We start from the raw sequence: 16,365 nt of genomic DNA, 5'->3' as shown, positions 1-16,365 counted from the left end.
ACCATAAGGCCCATTTCTGTGGTGTTTGTCTTCTTCTAAAATTAGCCTCTCCCAGAATGATGGACAGTGGGAAGGTCCAGTTCTTTTAGGGGAAGCCCCACCCCCTACCCAAAGAGATGTGTCTTGCCCCATGGCTCCCAACAGGACAACTCCGTGGAGACAGTCTGACCTTCATACCTTTTGGGACTTTGAGACTAAACAATGCTACGGATAGAACATCACCATGTTCTTGGGGAGCTGCCCATCCAAGCTTGGCCTAGTTCCCTTTCACTGTCTTCCCATTTCCACGAAGTAGTGACATTGTGCCAGCAAGTCTCCCCAAGGTCTTCTCCATCTTAATTTAGTTGTCTTCCAGGCACAGCATTCAAAACAACAACCCACAAACCTCTCAGAGAGAGCAAGCTGCTTCTCAGGCACAGTCACGTCCTATTTTGTATAAAGCAGAGAACTTTAAATCAAAGAGACATAGAGACATGGTTCTGACTCCACGTGCCCCATGGGTACCAGATATGCCACCTGGGCTTCCAGGTGAATGGTGCTGTTAGCTTCCCCAGGTTTGGTGGAAGCACAAAAGCCTGGTGTGCCTCACTTGGGGTCTCTGATAGACAGGGACTGCCTTCATAAGATGTGTTTGGAAATGAGTGGGGGCACCTCTGCTTGTCACCATGACTGGGGGCATTTTCTGGGCCAGAGCCAGGTGTGCTCAAGACCCTATAACATCCAGGGCAGAGCCACAAAACAAAGATTTTGTCTCTACCAAAATGCCAAAGAGCCCCTATCAAGGAATGCTACCAGAGCCCGTTCAGGCGTATCTTCCAGAATAAAGCAGCAGTCTGCCCCCAAAGGAGTACTGAAGACTTCTGAGGTTGAAAACTGCACGTTGCCTTGAGGTTTTTTCTAGGTTCTATCCATCAAGGTTTCAAACATTTTAAGGTTCAGGTTTCATTTGGGACACCTTGTTTATTAGCCGTCCGATAGCTTTGGACTCCTACAGACAGAACATTTATGCCTTTCCAGTCCCCTTATGGCACTTAGGTAGTGCTGAGATGGCCTTACAGGGAAAAAGCAGGCACGGGGCACATCACTTGAACGTAAAGCAATGTTCGGGGTACACAGCATCCCTGTACCAAAGCTCATCAGTGCCAATTATATTGTGAATTACATTTTCTTATTTCCAAAGTGGTGTCCTATAGAGTTGTTATTCCTTCTTTAAAGTCCAGCTGCCTCATAAGAAATCAGAGATTTTACTTCAAAGCTTCCAAAGGATTGGTATCCCCAAGTTCCACAGTTCATTTGAATCAAAAATTAGATGGCTCTGTTGATCAGAACAACCAAGATAGAGGCTTTCTGATTATAAATACATTTTAGACCTGCCTAGAGCAGAATAGGCATTTGGAAAACATAGATTTATTTTTACAAGCAAATTACTCTGGAATGAGGAATTCATTATAGAGTGGTAAAATTAAATGGTTACATTTCATTTATAACTTATAAGTATCATTTTACAATGTGCATCTATGCATTGGAAGGAACTGTTGCCTGTCATTAAATATTTTCTGCTTCATGTTCCTTTTACATCCATTAAAATGCTTATCAGATTGGTTGACGTTATATCCAGCTAGAAGCCTTTTCCAAGTGTAAATGGAGATACCTGTTTAAGTCAGCACTCTCCAAAAAGTGACTGTGTCAGGGAGCGTACACGGACTTCATCAATGCAAAGGGAAGCTGGGGGCAAAGAGTGCTGATCCTGAGCAGGCTGGGCTGGGCTTAAGTGGAAGGAGCTTGCACCGGGTGCCCACATGTGCTTGGGAGACGCTGCTCTGTAAGGAAGATGGTGCCACGCTGTTTCCTAAAGAGAGACTGACCTTTCAGGACAAGTTATTCTAGGCCACCTTGACAGAAAGGACATAGAGCACAGCAAAGCTGCAGACTTTATAGCGTCCGTCCAGGAAGGAAGGAGAAAGAAAAGCTCTGTGGATTTATTTTGCAATCCATTTAGCAATGTCCTTAACCCTAATCTGATTATTAATTTCTGGCTTGGCACTTTCACCTAAACAAAGGTGGGGGTAGTTTCCTCCTTTGTTTTCTGATTCCTCCTTCTTCCCTCACTCCCTGCAGGGACCCCCGTTTTGTCCCTCTCTTCCTCTCCCTACATTGTTTGTTTGACCAGATGGACGTGGCTGGATGTGAATGAGAACTGCTCACCACGCGCCCTGTTATTCGTGGTGCTTTATCTCTGAACAGACGCTGACCTTGAAGCTTAGGTTTCCATTTCAAAGTAGTCTTTAATTTCTCTTCCATTTGTCAATTGTGGTGTCTGCCACTCATGTAGTACCAACTGTATACTAAAATTGAACATTGCTTATTGGATTTGGACTTGGGGTTTTGAAAATTACTGTTTTCTTAATTTAACAAAAAATTTACAAGATTCCTTTGCCACATGGAGAGAGAATTTGGAGCTGCGGTTTGGCCAGGTATTTTCTACTTAATGTGAAAAGAAACAAAGGAATTTGGCCTCAAATGCCAACTGTTGCTGTGCAGACTCCTGTGATAGGCCCTTTAGAAATAAAAATTAACCAATACACAGTTCTTGAGCTTGAGAAACTTGCAGTAAAAACAAGCCAAAAAGAATGTTAGGTAACAAAAATACAAGGTAAGCTGAGGGCTCTGAAATTTAAAGGCTTTTCCATCTACCACAATTTAAGAGATGACATATCTGAGCACAATAGCAGAATTAGAAGACATCTGTCATTAAACATTTTTTTGTTTTGTTTTGGTCTTTGGTCCCTCCCTAATGTGTTCATTCTGCCTTTGTTGGTCATCATTTTTGAGAAGTAATATCCTTCCAGAGAGCCCCCATATACCTTAGGGGATTGCATTAGAGCCCTGGTTCTCAAAGCATGATCCCTGGACCAGTAGCATCAGCATTGCCTACAAACTTCTTAGAAGTACAGGTTTTCAGGCCCAACCCCAAACCTACTGAGTCAGAAACTCAGAAGGTGGCACCCAGGAGTCTGTGTTTTAACAAACCCTCCAGGAGATTCTGCTCTGCACCAGCGTTTGGGAACCACTGCCTTAGAGAAAGGTGGACCCGCCAGTGTATGAAGCATCTTTCCTCCCACTGTGCCCTGCAGCATTCTAGTCAGGCTAAGTGCTTGTCATTAATAGAGTTCCACTGGCAAATAAGCTCAAGAAAATAGATCTCCTTTTTGGACATTTGCTACAGGTGTCTTCCTCTTCAAGGCTCTGAGAAGTCCTGCACTAAGAAGATTTCATTCACTTTAACTAGCAGCTCCCATACTTATTTGAGCACAGAATACATTGTTACCATGTGATAGATACCTGCAATTGTCACCATTTGATAGATACCTGTCATTGGTAGTATTCTCTGGAACATGTTTTGGGAGAAACTTCTAGAGAGAGCTTTGTCCTATGTGCTGTCAGTCTTTAATGTGCCGTAGATAGAAACACATCTCTCCCCTAACAACGTGGGACTCATGCCTACCCCCTTTCTAGAAAAAGCCAGACTAGAAGCCAGCACAATGAGCTCATTTGTCTTCCTTGTTCTCCACTGCATCTGCACCTTGCCTTCCACTCTCATTCCCACTTCATTCTCTGCTCTTCAACCAGAAGATAGGGTGGCCTGCTGAGCCCTACCTGAACCACAGAGACTGCTTCATGTCCATCCACCCAGAGTGTGGTGTTTGTGTCTCCATTCTTCCTATGTTTGTGAAGCTAATGCAATTAGATTAGATTACAAATGGTGTATAGGTATCTTGTGGTCCATGCATTTTGGCAAGCTGCATTCATTATCAAATATTCATATATTCATCTTAACTAGCCTGTCCCAAAGATCAGATTTTTTTCATTCTTTTATGATTTTCTCAAAATTATGATTTCATTGTAGAAGTAAAATGTCTATCATTATAGCTTTGCCTAAGTTGTAGCATTTCCCAGCTTAGTTGAAGAAATCTATGATCAGTAAAGTATTAGGCCCTTCACATGCATTATCTCAATCTCATTTACTCCTCAAAGTGGATGGGGTAGAGAACATTGTGAGGTAGGTGTTGTTAACCCCAAGGTATAGACAAATGGAGAAGTTTACAGATGACAGGCTTGCCCCAGTTGCACAACTAGGGGTTTACAATGGAGTGAGATTGCCAGAGTTTGAATCTCTATTCTGCCACTTCACAGCTGTGTGACCTGGGGCAAGTTAATTAGCCTCTCTGTGCCACATTTCCCTCTTCTGAAAAATGAGGATAACATAATGTAGGCAGAAATGACAACATCTACTTAAACCTCGTGTTTCATGGGATTGATCATGGCTTACCATCTAGCAGGGTAGTAACTCACAGGGGTGTTATAAGCTTTTACACTGATTTATGTGAAATACTTCGAAGGATTCTGGCACATAGCAAGTTCTCAGTAAATGTCAGTGGGGAGAGAAAAGATAGAACAGTCAGGAGCATCCCTGGCACGACTAATCTAGAGTGTGTTAACAACGGCAGAAACTCAGTACACATTGTGGATGGAGTAAGTGGGTGGGTGGTGCTGCAGTTTGTCCTTTGCACCACACCCCGCCATGTGGTAAACCGTGATCAATCCCATGAAACACGAGGGTTTAAATAGATGTTGTCATTCCTGGCTTTAAAATGCATGCTGGCCTTATGTTTCTCTTGGACCCCTTTCTGCTACCCTAATTTCTCATTCTGGCTCCAACTCTCCCATCTTCTGTGATGTTATATTTTAATTTTAAATTATAATTTGTTGCAGGGTACTTGGATATCATGAGTGATTTAAAGATGGTATTACTCTAAATCCACAGAATATTTTTAACTTCATAAAAACTGTTTTGGGCCAGGCACAGTGGCTCACGCCTGTAATCCCAGCACTATGGGAGGCCAAGGCGGGTGGATGACCTGAGGTCAGGAGTTTGAAATCAGCCTGGTCAACATGGTGAAACCCCGTCGCTGCTGAAAAATACAAAAATTAGCTGGGTGTGGTGGCACATGCCTGTAATCCCAGCTGCTCAGGAGGCTGAGGCACGAGAATTGCTTGAACCTGGGAGGCGGAGGTTGCAGTAAGCTGAGTTGGCACCACTGCACTCTAGCCTGGGTGATAGAGCGAGACTCTGTCTCAAAAAAAAAAAAAAAAAAAGTTTCAGAATACCTTTCATGAAACTCAGTTTGCCTTTTGGATCCTCTTCCTCAACACCAGTCCCAGAAAAAAAAAAAAAAAGAATTTGGGTACTCCAGTGATGGTGGAACCTATTTCCTTTTGAAAGAGTTATTTCAAATCGGTTCCCTAGAGTTGAAGAATTTTGACCAACAGCTGTTAGGGTTTGGGATCCAAAGTAATGGAAATTCCTATATTACTGCCATATCATTTCAGGAGAAGTAAAAAACAAACATTAAAGATCTCCCAGCTGTCAGTTATGCAGATTATAACTGATGCCAGTCCGAACATCCCTGGCCAGACTCTGGGGTTCCACACGGGAATCCTCGTGGTGTGGCATGGTATAACATCAGCATAGGGTCACTTCTCAGATGCAGAACTATTCCCACTGTAATGTGCAGCAGTCAGGATGACAGAGTTGCTACCTTCAAACTTTTTCAGAGCAGACTATTCACTGTGAACTCATGGTGACCAGTAAGAACAGCAGGGCATCTGTGTGGGAGTGCGGTTGCCCTGGTTTCCCGGGTGTACCAGAGACTCACTATGTGGTGTCTGGATGGGTGACTTATCCAGTTTCTCTACAATGAGGTAGTATAGGCAACATATTTTAGTCACTAATGAAACAGAGATGTGCTGCTGAGAGCAGAGGAGCTTTTCTACCAGGTGAGTACCCAGGAATATGAGAGAGCAGTTCTTCCTCCACCCCAATCCCATTACCACAATAGCGTCTGCAGTTTGGCCATTGACTTGCCATTATTTGTACAAGATCTGTATAAATAGCAAGTCTTAGCAAAAGGCAAGAAATTGCATCATGACCTAGGTCAATTATAATCATATAACAGCAAACACAAATATAGTGCTTAGAATGTATGAGGCACTGTTTGAAGAGCTTTGCATGTATTCATTTTGTCCTCAAAATATCCCTGTGAGGTAGATACTATTTTTATCTTCACTTTACAGATGAAGAAACTGAGGCACAGAGATGTTTAGTGGCTTGTCTCAAAGTTACACAGCTAGTAAGTGGCAGAGCCAGGACTTGGTTTTAGACAATCCAGCCCCACGCTCTGCTTTTATCAACTATGCTGTCTTTTAATTGTGAGCAAAAGGGAGAATGGTACATCCATTTTTAGTTAGGTGTAAACTACATTAATATTACATAAATTTAAGGCAAGAAGTATTACTGGAGATAAAAAGGGAGAACAATGAAAGGATCAATTTACCAAGCAGGTATACCATCCTACCTGTGTGTGCACCTTATAACATAGCTGTAAGATAAAGATTGACAGAATCAGGATACACAGACAAATCCACATAACAGCTGGAGGTTTTAACACACTCAATAAATGATGGAACAAGAGATTAAAGAACCAGCAAGTATATAGAAGGTTTGAACAATACTGTTAACCACCTTAATTGACCTAATTGTCATTGATTGAACACTGTCCCTAACAACTACGGAATGCATATTTTGAAGTGCACATGACACATCCACCAAAGGCAGTCATGTGCTGGACCATAGAGCTAAGCCTCAGCGTATTTCAAAAGATTGACATACAGACTGTGTTCTCTGACCACAGTGGAATTAATTCCAAAATCAGCAGAAAAAGATAACTAGAGGCCAGGCGCGGTGGCTCGCGCCTGTAATCCCAGCACTTTGGGAGGCTGAGGCAGACGGATCACCTGAGATCATTTGAGACCAGGCTGGCCAACATGGAGAAACCCCATCTCTACTAAAAAATACAAAAACTAGCCAGGCGTGGTGGCGCATGCCTATAATCCCAGCTACTCGGGAGGCTGAGGCAGGAGAATCTCTTGATCCTGGGAGGCAGAGGTTGCGGTGAGCCAAGATCATGCCATTGCACTCCAGCCTGGGCAACAAGAGCAAAACTCCATCTCAGAAAAAAAAAAAAAAGAAAAGATAACTAGAAAATCCCCAAATGGATCAAAATTAATAATAAAATTCCAAATAATCCAAGGTTCTAAGAAATTGCAGTGGAAATTTGAAAAAAAAAATTTAACGGAACAATGATTAAATTGAAACAAAAATCTATGGAATACATCCAAAGCAATGCTTAGAGGGAGATTCATAGCTTTGCATATCAGAATAAAGTTCGAAAAGCCATAATTTAAGTTTTTATCTCAGGAAGCTGAGAAGTCAGCAAATTAAACCCAAAGAAAGTAGAAGGAAATAAAGATCTATGCTGAAATCAGTGAAATAGAAAACCAGGCGTACAATAAAGAAAATTAACAGAACCAAAACTTGGTTATTTGGAAAGATCACTTGCAATTAAGTATAAGAAGCACTGCAACACATTTCCTTTGTCTCACTTCACCACTTCCCACATACTAAATTCTGAATTACGACATTGATTGTCTTTAGACTGGGATTTTTAAAAGCCAGTCCTCCTCCCACAGAAACGCTTTATGCCACTATTCAGTATTAGTTTGTCAATTCCCTTTTTGACTTTGAGTCTCTGCACATTCTTTCTAACTATTCTCCTGTCTCTGTTTGTTCCATGCTAAGCAGATGGCCCAGAAATTAGCCAAAAGCAGGAAGAAGGTGCAGTACAAACAACTTCATCAGCTTGGTGTTATGCCTGTTCTTTTCATTCGTTTCTGTTTTACCTTTTTATATTTTCGTGTTTTTGTTTTCTGCATCCAGCAAGTTTTTGTTCAGATTTCTTTTTGAACCGCCCCATAAGCCAGCGTTTCTCAAAACTCAGTTGCCGAAGGTGGCCGTTTTCTGTTGCTCATTAGTCATTTCACTTCAGAGGAACGACAGGGAGCAGATTGGAGATGCTAAATGAATCGTATAGTAGTATGGAAGTTCCAAACATTCAGAAGCATCGATGTGGCAGGGACTTGAGTCTGTTTGATTATAGTTATGCTTGATTTGTGGATTTGTCAGATTGCTGGATGCAAAAAAGAAAACTCGCTAATAACCACACATGTACAGAGTTAAGCCCTAAATGAACCAGACTGCGCTTTTTGGTTGTGGAGCTTCTAGGTGCTTATGAGCTACTACTCCTGGGACGTTGAGGCATTGGGGCTCTTTCTTAATGGGGTGGCTTCAGGACTGCTTCTGTGTTGCTGGGTGATATGTAAACATAAAGACCCTCTTACCAGAACTGCATCCAAATGGCTTCATTTGCAGCTGCTATAAACATTGTCTCCTATCAGCTCAAGCAGAGGCAAATTCTAAGTGACTTCCCCAAGGTCTTTTGGTATGAGCTTTTTGGCCTATTTCTTCAATCTGTTGGGCTCCAAAACCCTTACAGAGAGGGCCACTTGCCATCATCGTTCAAAGAGTGAAATCTACTGCAGTGAGTTACTGCTTCTATAGGGGAAGAAGAAAAGGGGATTCCGCATTTTTCCCTGTAACCTAGAGGTGCTAACTCTTGTCCATGTGTCCATCCTGTGTGTGGTAACTTCAGCTTTGGCAGTTTAACCCTAGAGTCTGTATTGCTGTTCTGGTGACTGTGTCTTGGTGCCTCTGTGTGAGCTAACCTTACTCCTTCTGCATCTGGGTCAGGGTAGTGTGGTCAAACTTTCTCTTGGTGCATTTTTTCTTCTCAGGCTCCTGAAGGCGAATCTCAGCCAATGACTGAAGTGGATCTCTTCATTTCTACCCAGAGAATCAAAGTGCTGAACGCCGACACACAGGTATCAGCTGGCTTCCACCTTTCCCAGGGTGAAGCTTAGTGACATCGTAACTCAGAGATGCATGTGTCTGTAGAGCAGGCATGTGTCTGTAGAGCAGCTGTCCCTAGATTCTGGGTCCCAGTGAGCTAGAAGGTGGTGTTCACAGTGCCTGCTGCTGGGTTGGGTTTGGGATTGCTTTCTTAAAGCCCAAAAACACCCCTAAGACATGGAAGACGTTTAGCATTTTCAGAAATTTTAATCAGAGAATTCATTAATGTGAACAAATTTGTCTTTTAAGAAATTTTATTTAAAATCTCTTACATTCACGCACACAAAAACAGAAACAGCCCTGCCATTTTGATTTGTCTTTTTTTTTTTTTTAAACTTCTCCACAAGAGATTCTACTGTTTGGAATTTCTTATTTCTTTTCACCTGCCACAGATCATTTCCTGCTCTTGATTAGCTAAGGGAAATGCCCTCAGGCCTGGGTGGGTATCCGTTGATCCCTCAGCATGGGCTTTGCAGTGAGCCCTGGAGCCCACCCTGCATGCGAACCATACTTGACTGGCTGTAAGGTGGCAGGCGCTTTCTTAGGTCATTAGATGCTGAGCTGGACTTACCCGCCCTCTCCTCCTGCCTCCAGGAGACAATGATGGACCACCCTCTGAGGACCATTTCCTACATTGCGGACATTGGGAACATCGTTGTGCTGATGGCCCGCCGGCGGATGCCTCGCTCCAACTCCCAGGAGAACGTGGAAGCGTCCCACCCATCCCAGGATGGGAAAAGGCAGTACAAGATGATCTGCCACGTCTTCGAGTCTGAGGATGTAAGGGTTGCTTCCTTTGATCTCCTTTTGGGTTAGGTTCTCTTGACTTCTCAGAACCTGATTCAGTCTAATTCATCACACATGATGCATGTATTTATTGTGCACGTACTGTGTGTCAGGCACTGTTCCAGCACTAGAGATACAAGGCTGAGTAAAACAGACAGGGTACTCATCGCAAGGGCTGAAAGGAGACAGAAAATCAATAGGTAAATATACTTAATGTAAAATTGGGTAGTGGGGAGTGCTCCACAGACAAATAAAACAGGGTCAGGGGATGGAGGGACAGGGGCTATGTCAGGTAGGGTGATCAACAAAGCCCTCACTTGAGGAGGTGACCTTGGAGCAGAGACCTGAATAAAGTGAGAAAGAGGAAGGAGCAAATGCGAAGGCCCTGAGGCAGGGGCTAGCTGCGTTTCCCTTTGAGGAAGGGAAAGGAGGCCGAGCTATTAGAGACTTTGGGATGAGGTGAAGAGTAGGAAGAATTTGGCACCTCCTGTAGGGGTTTGAGCAGGTCTGTCCAAGCATGAGGGCATTTTGGGAGGACAGTTCTTTGTGGTCCAGGACCATCCTCTGGGCTACAGGAAAGTTAGCATCCCTGTCCCTCCCCAGCAAACAGCAGGAGCACTGCCCACCCCAGTCCTTAGGAAAACCAGCTCCTTTTCCTGGCACAAAGCCAGTGGTTCCTAAGCTCCATTTCTCTGGGTGATGCAGTCAACAGAGATAATTTGTTTACAACAGAAGCCATTCTGTCATTTGGCCTACTTTCAGGGTTGTAACCCAAGCTGCTAGTGAGGCCACCAGGCTGCAAACTGCAGCCTGAACTGAGCTGCTCCCAAGTGCTCCCCTACCTCCCCGCACCATCCTGGGCCTCAGCAGGCCTCAGAAGCCGCCTCCCAGGGGAGGCCACAGCCCTATAGTAATTTTTAATAGCAGAAAACTCACCCACCCCCTGAGGGCCATTGCTTTTGACTGTGCTCATTTTTCCTCCTGACACAGAGGAATAGGCTGTGTTTCTCACATGGAGCACAGAGTCCTGATCTGGGAAGAGAAGATGGCGTCTGATAGCCTTGGTTCTTTCAAAGAGGCCCTTCTTCTCCAGTACAGCATTCGTCTAGCTGCAGAAATTGCCTTCCTCTCGGAAGTTAGGTGTCAGCAGCCATCCTGCTTTTTTCTCCGGGGAACCAGAGCTGTCGTGGCTGTGGGCACAGAGAGGAGGAGATGCCAACACTTACTGTCACCATCCTTTATTGGTCTTGTTCTCTAGAAAGCAGCCGCAGGACAAGGTCACTGGGAGAACAGAGAGCTTGAAATACCTCTGCCTGCCATTCTCCCTACTGTTCCTGTAAAGCTGAGGCCAACATGCAAACGGGGAAAATGAGTTTTAGGAGGTTCTCAGAAAGTTCCAAAAGAGTGAAAATTTGGACTTTTAAGCCTCCTGTGTCCTGCAGGCCAGCGAAAAGATGAAGTTACAGGGATCGAGGATCCCTGTAGGCCCCGCTGCTACCTCCATCTGGCTGGAGCTCATAGGGAGGGGTTTCTTCTCCTTGGGGTACCCTTGGATCCATCAGGGAAGAAAGGAAAGATTGGAGAAGCAAGAGGTAGGCAAGAGTGGACCTGAGAATCTTACCCCTTTGCTTTCACTAGAGCAGGGCCAGAGTGCGCTGGCTGCAGAACTGGGCAAGCTGAGCTTGAGTCCTTCCTCATCCAAGCTGTGCAGCCACTAAGCCTCAAGTTCCTCTTCTGCAGGACGATAGTACCTCCCTCACCAGGCTGCTGTGGCACTCTCATAGATATTGCAGTTAAAGCCTGATGTGTGGCACATGGCTAGTGGTCCATAAATCTCAGTAGCCAGTGTATTCACCAGGGTTATCCACTAATGATGATCAGGAAGTCGACTGGTCACATTCCCAGGTATATATTTTTCAGTTTGTCTGCATGTACCTCTCTGATGCCAAAAGCAATGCCTTACTCCTTCCAGTTTTACAATAGGTAGATGGTGGTAGTTCTTGATGTGATTTGTAAAGTCATCAGATTCTAACAGTGAGAAAAGTTAAATATTTCTTTTCCCATAGCCAGCCACACGGAAAGTTCCCATTTTGCTGTTAATAAGGTGCTTTTACCAACATTTAGGAAAGGTGGGGAAAGAGCAGTGGAGGTTAGAATTGTGTTTTTAAAACACCGCTCTAGAGATTTTCTGGTTTGGCTTTTTCTGCCCATCAGAATTTCACAGAGAAGCCTTCCGGTGTGGTGGGCAGGAGGATGGGCTCTGGATTCAGCCCCCAGCCCCTTCTCAGGAAGTGTGCAGTTTAACCCCTCAACCTCCATATCCTGTTCTACCCAGTGGGGACACTAATACAGATCCATAGTTCCAAAGTCTAGAAAGCTCTGAGAAACAAAAGGGATTTTTGAAGTCAGGTGGCTGATAAACTTGCCTTGCCTGCTGGCAGGCCGTTTATAGAATTTGTCTAGCTTACCATGAATCTTACAGATTTTGCCACAGCAATGTTACTGTGCTCTGTGTACTTCCCCAGACCGTCAGGGGGTTATGGCACAATGTACAGTATTTGCACCCTGCTACCTTTCTAAAATTGGAAAAGTTTTGAATTCTGAAGCAGAGCCTCTTGCATTCCAAGTGAAGGATTGTGGACCAGTCATACTAATAGCTGTCATAGAATCGATATGCAGATTCAGTGATGGTCCTTGTATAGCATTTACTTTTCATAGCATATACCTTGTATAGCATTTACTGCAGCATAGCCACATGAGAAGTGCTCAGTTGCTCTTGGCTGTCTGGATTAATAATGTTGCTTAATTAATGCAGGGAAAAGCTATCAAAACCCAGTGTAGAAGCCAGTGCCACCTCCTGCAAGCTGTGTGAACTTGAGAGGTTCCTTTGTGTCTCTGGGCCTCCATCTCCTCAACTGGAAAGTGCAGGGTTGGACCAGTCAGAGTTCTCAACTCTGTTAGACCCAACACTCCCTTTCTACAATAAATATCTTATTAATGACCCATTACTATCCTGAAATGAAATTCATAGCTAATATAACCTCCCCTATTGAAAAATCTTTCACAGAATAATCAAATTGTGGCCATAAATATAATATAAAGGAAAGATAAGTGGAAAGCAAACTAAAATAAAACCATATTACAATATGTATTAATAAATGCTCTGGCGCAACCATTCTGAAAGGCATAATGAGATAGTGAGATGCTTATACCTACTTGATTAAGCTTGGATGTAGGAGAACGCAGTGTGCAGTGGGATATCATAAACTTTCCAGTTGACATTTCAAATTGAGGGCTAAATAATATGTATGTATCTACAAGCACATGCATAATCACCATGCACGACAGCACACGTGCAGGTTGATAGGGATGTGATTTATCAGCAACACAGATATCACAGCAGCAGTGATGTTGATTTTCCAAAGTCATGAAGTTTCCTCCTGGTGAAATACTGAATGAAGCAAAATAACATCATCTCTCAATTCAGACGGTATTATTCTTGAAATGTTCGATGTGTATTAGAGCCATACAAAGTCTTTGTGTTTATGTATAAATTGGAGTTGAATCCTGGACTCAGGTAACTGTAAACAAGTATTGCATGCACATGAATGTCCAGAGGGATCTGTGAAGATGGTGCAGGGTATAGAATGACTCATCACTGTTATCGAGCTGTTTTTTGCATGGCAGGATATTCAGCATCTCTGACTCCTGTCTGCTGAATGCCGGTAGCTCCCTTATGATCATTGTCATAATCAAAAACATCCCCAGTCTTTCTGAAAATTGCCCCTGGTGGGCACTGGTAGCCCCACGTAGAACCACTGGCCCAGCAGGCGTGATGTCTAGGGCTTCCTCAGACTCCAGGAGGGCCATTGTTCAGGTGGGAAGTGCGCCAGGCCGCTCACCAGGTGCACTGCCCTGCTGACCATCTTTCCTCTCTGGCTGCTGTTCCAGGCTCAGCTGATTGCACAATCCATCGGACAGGCATTTAGCGTGGCATACCAGGAATTCCTCAGGGCCAATGGGATTAACCCCGAAGATCTCAGCCAGAAGGAGTATAGTGACCTGCTCAATACCCAGGACATGTACAACGATGACCTGATCCACTTCTCCAAGTCGGAAAACTGTAAAGATGTGGGTACTTACCTGAAGCTGTTCTCCAGGCTGGGTCAGCTGGGCAGGGGCTTGGAAAGTGGGGCACCCTGCCACGGAAGTGAAGGGAGATCAATGGTGAGGAGTGCCGTATTGGCAGGACATCATGAAGTCGCTCACCCCCATCTCTCGCTCCCCGCTGTGGGGCCCTGTCATGAAATGCTGTTGTGGACAGGTGTAAACAGAGAGGCGGCAGCACATCCTCTGCTCCTGGTCATCCTGAGCTAAGTTTTGGGTGGGTCCCAGAGGCAGATAGGACCTGAACTCTGCTTGTACAAACACTGCAATCTAGGTAAGGGCACTGAAAAAGTTAAATGATGGTGCCAGGTACAGGCACTAATCAAAACCAACTATACTTGGACAAACAGAGAAGATCTCAAGTTTCAGACAAGAGGTGCTGTGCTTCTCTGGGGATGGCCTGTGGCTTCAAACTGAGCTATTCCGGAATGCCTGTAGGAAGATGAGGCTATCCAAGCTGGTCTGGCGATCTGGGGATTGTAGGGGCAAGCCGAGGGTGGGGTCTATGGAATGGTTGGCAGCCTGGAGATGAGAAAGCTCCACATTTGTCTAGGGAATGAGGAAATACGGTTTGGCTAGAGCAGGAGGTAGGCACAGGAAAGGAGATAGATGGGCCTGAGATCTGGGTCAGAACTGGAGGGCCTGCAAGTCCAGCTGAGGGGTTTGGACTTGATCCCATAGGTAAAAAGAACTTCTAATGAGAAAGTGATCATTTGATCCACTGGGGTCTGTCAGGTGTCTTAGGTCAGATTCCCCAGAAGCAGAGCCTGAGACAGGGATTCTTGTCACAGAGGTTTGTTGGGAGAGTGCCTCAGAACAGAAGGGATGTGGGAAGCTTAGTGGTGGGACACCAAGTAAGGGTGTGGTCCCTTGGACATGAGCTTCCTTCTGTCCAGAGGGAAGCTCCATGGCACATATTGCAGGACAGATTTGTCTCACCTTGGAGCGAGGGAGCTGGCAAGCCTTTGTACCCCATGCCGGTTATTGGCCAAGGCTGGATAGGGGGTATATGAATTTACTAGGGCTGTTGTCACAAAGTCCCATGGACTGGGTGACTTCAACAACACAAACCCATTGTCTCACAGACCTTGTGGCCAGAAGTCCAAAAGCAAGGTGTTGGTAGCATTGGTTCCTTCTGAGGGCCGTGAGAGAAGAATCTGTTCCAAGCCTTTCTCTGGCTTGTAGATGGCTGTCTTCATGCTGTGTCTTCACATCAGCCTTTCTCCATGCATGTCCCTATGTCCAAATTTCCTCTTTTTTTTTTTTTTTGATACCCATGACAGACAACCATTCCTCTTCTTAAATAAGGACATGAGTAATATTGGATTAGAGTCCATATTAATCACCTCATTTAAAATTGGTTACCTCTGCTAAGACCTTATCTCCAAATAAAGTCACAATCTAAGTCAAAGGCACTGGGGGTTGCTAATTCAACATACAAATTTTGGGGGGACACAATTCAACCTTAACAGAATGTGTCTCCCTTTCAGCTAAGGACAGTTCTCCAGGGAAGGGGCTGACTGTAAGCTTCAGCAGCTGGGGGAAGCAGACACCAACCTGTGAAGGGGACTTTGTCAAGCCCCCCAAAAATACAGATACACACTCTGTTGGATGCTTCCAAGAGGTGTGGTACCTTTTAGTGGCATATCTGCAGGCCTCCCCAGAGTGCAGGTATCCAACATCAACCCCTGTCTTCTCTGCCCTGCCAGTGAAGGTTGTGAAAAGTCTGTGTATCCAGGATATGCACTCCCTGTGTGCACACCCAACCTTTTGGTTGTGATAACTTCAGCATCACTTTTTCTTTTTTCTCAACTTTTTCCTTGCAGAGAAGTGTTTCTGTGTGTTTATTTATTTTTAACTCAAGAAAATTAAATGTCGGAGCGAATTGGGGAAGCACTGTGGGAGGGGGAACCTGCGCATGGAATTTGAAAAGATATTTCTAGAAACCATAACACACCACCCACCCACAGAGCCTCGTCCCCTGCCACTGAGGACAGGACTGAAGAAATTTAAAAAAAAAAAAAAAAAAATGGTGGTCCTCATGGTTGTGTGCTGAGGCAAGTTTGCTTATGTGAAACGAGTGAATTACAAAAGAGTGTAGACCTGTGTGAATTCATTTCTTAAAAACTCCAAATATGCGGAATGCTGAGAAGACAGGAACTCATCTGGGTTGGTGTCCCCAGGGAAGTGTCTTTCTTTAGGCAAGACAGGAATGGGGGAGAGGCTTTGATTTCTACCTACCCCAGATGGTCGCTGATGGAGGTTTTCTAAATGTTTTTCTCCTTCCAGGTTTTCATAGAGAAGCAGAAAGGAGAAATCCTAGGTGTGGTGATTGTGGAGTCTGGCTGGGGATCCATCCTCCCCACCGTGATCATTGCCAACATGATGCATGGTGGCCCTGCGGAAAAATCTGGGAAGCTGAATATCGGTGACCAGATCATGTCCATTAATGGCACCAGCCTGGTGGGCCTGCCTCTGTCCACCTGCCAGAGCATTATTAAGGTACCTGAATATGGGAAAAATCAGTTGATGTGGTAAACCTCAAG

The 16,365-nt window shown here is 44.6% G+C and overlaps 1 protein-coding gene across 4 annotated transcripts in view; it reads left to right on the top strand.

The window, feature by feature from the left end:
• The window catches only part of APBA1 (amyloid beta precursor protein binding family A member 1), a 239,041-nt gene that overhangs the window by 200,696 nt on the left and 21,980 nt on the right, over nucleotides 1–16,365 (top strand). For 3 of the 4 annotated variants that reach the window (XM_009456701.5, XM_001138890.7, XM_054658160.2), the window contains exons 6-10: nucleotides 7,703–7,735; nucleotides 8,752–8,838; nucleotides 9,461–9,646; nucleotides 13,604–13,783; nucleotides 16,109–16,321. In XM_009456701.5, the coding sequence (XP_009454976.1) occupies nucleotides 7,703–7,735; nucleotides 8,752–8,838; nucleotides 9,461–9,646; nucleotides 13,604–13,783; nucleotides 16,109–16,321 (699 nt within the window). The remainder of the gene's footprint in view (nucleotides 1–7,702; nucleotides 7,736–8,751; nucleotides 8,839–9,460; nucleotides 9,647–13,603; nucleotides 13,784–16,108; nucleotides 16,322–16,365) is intronic. The other variant, XM_009456702.5, reaches the window with a different exon arrangement.

This window comes from Pan troglodytes, chromosome 11, assembly GCF_028858775.2.
Source record: "Pan troglodytes isolate AG18354 chromosome 11, NHGRI_mPanTro3-v2.0_pri, whole genome shotgun sequence".
In the NCBI taxonomy this organism is placed as follows: Eukaryota; Metazoa; Chordata; class Mammalia; order Primates; family Hominidae; genus Pan; species Pan troglodytes.
This window is presented reverse-complemented; position numbering and strand designations above follow the sequence as displayed.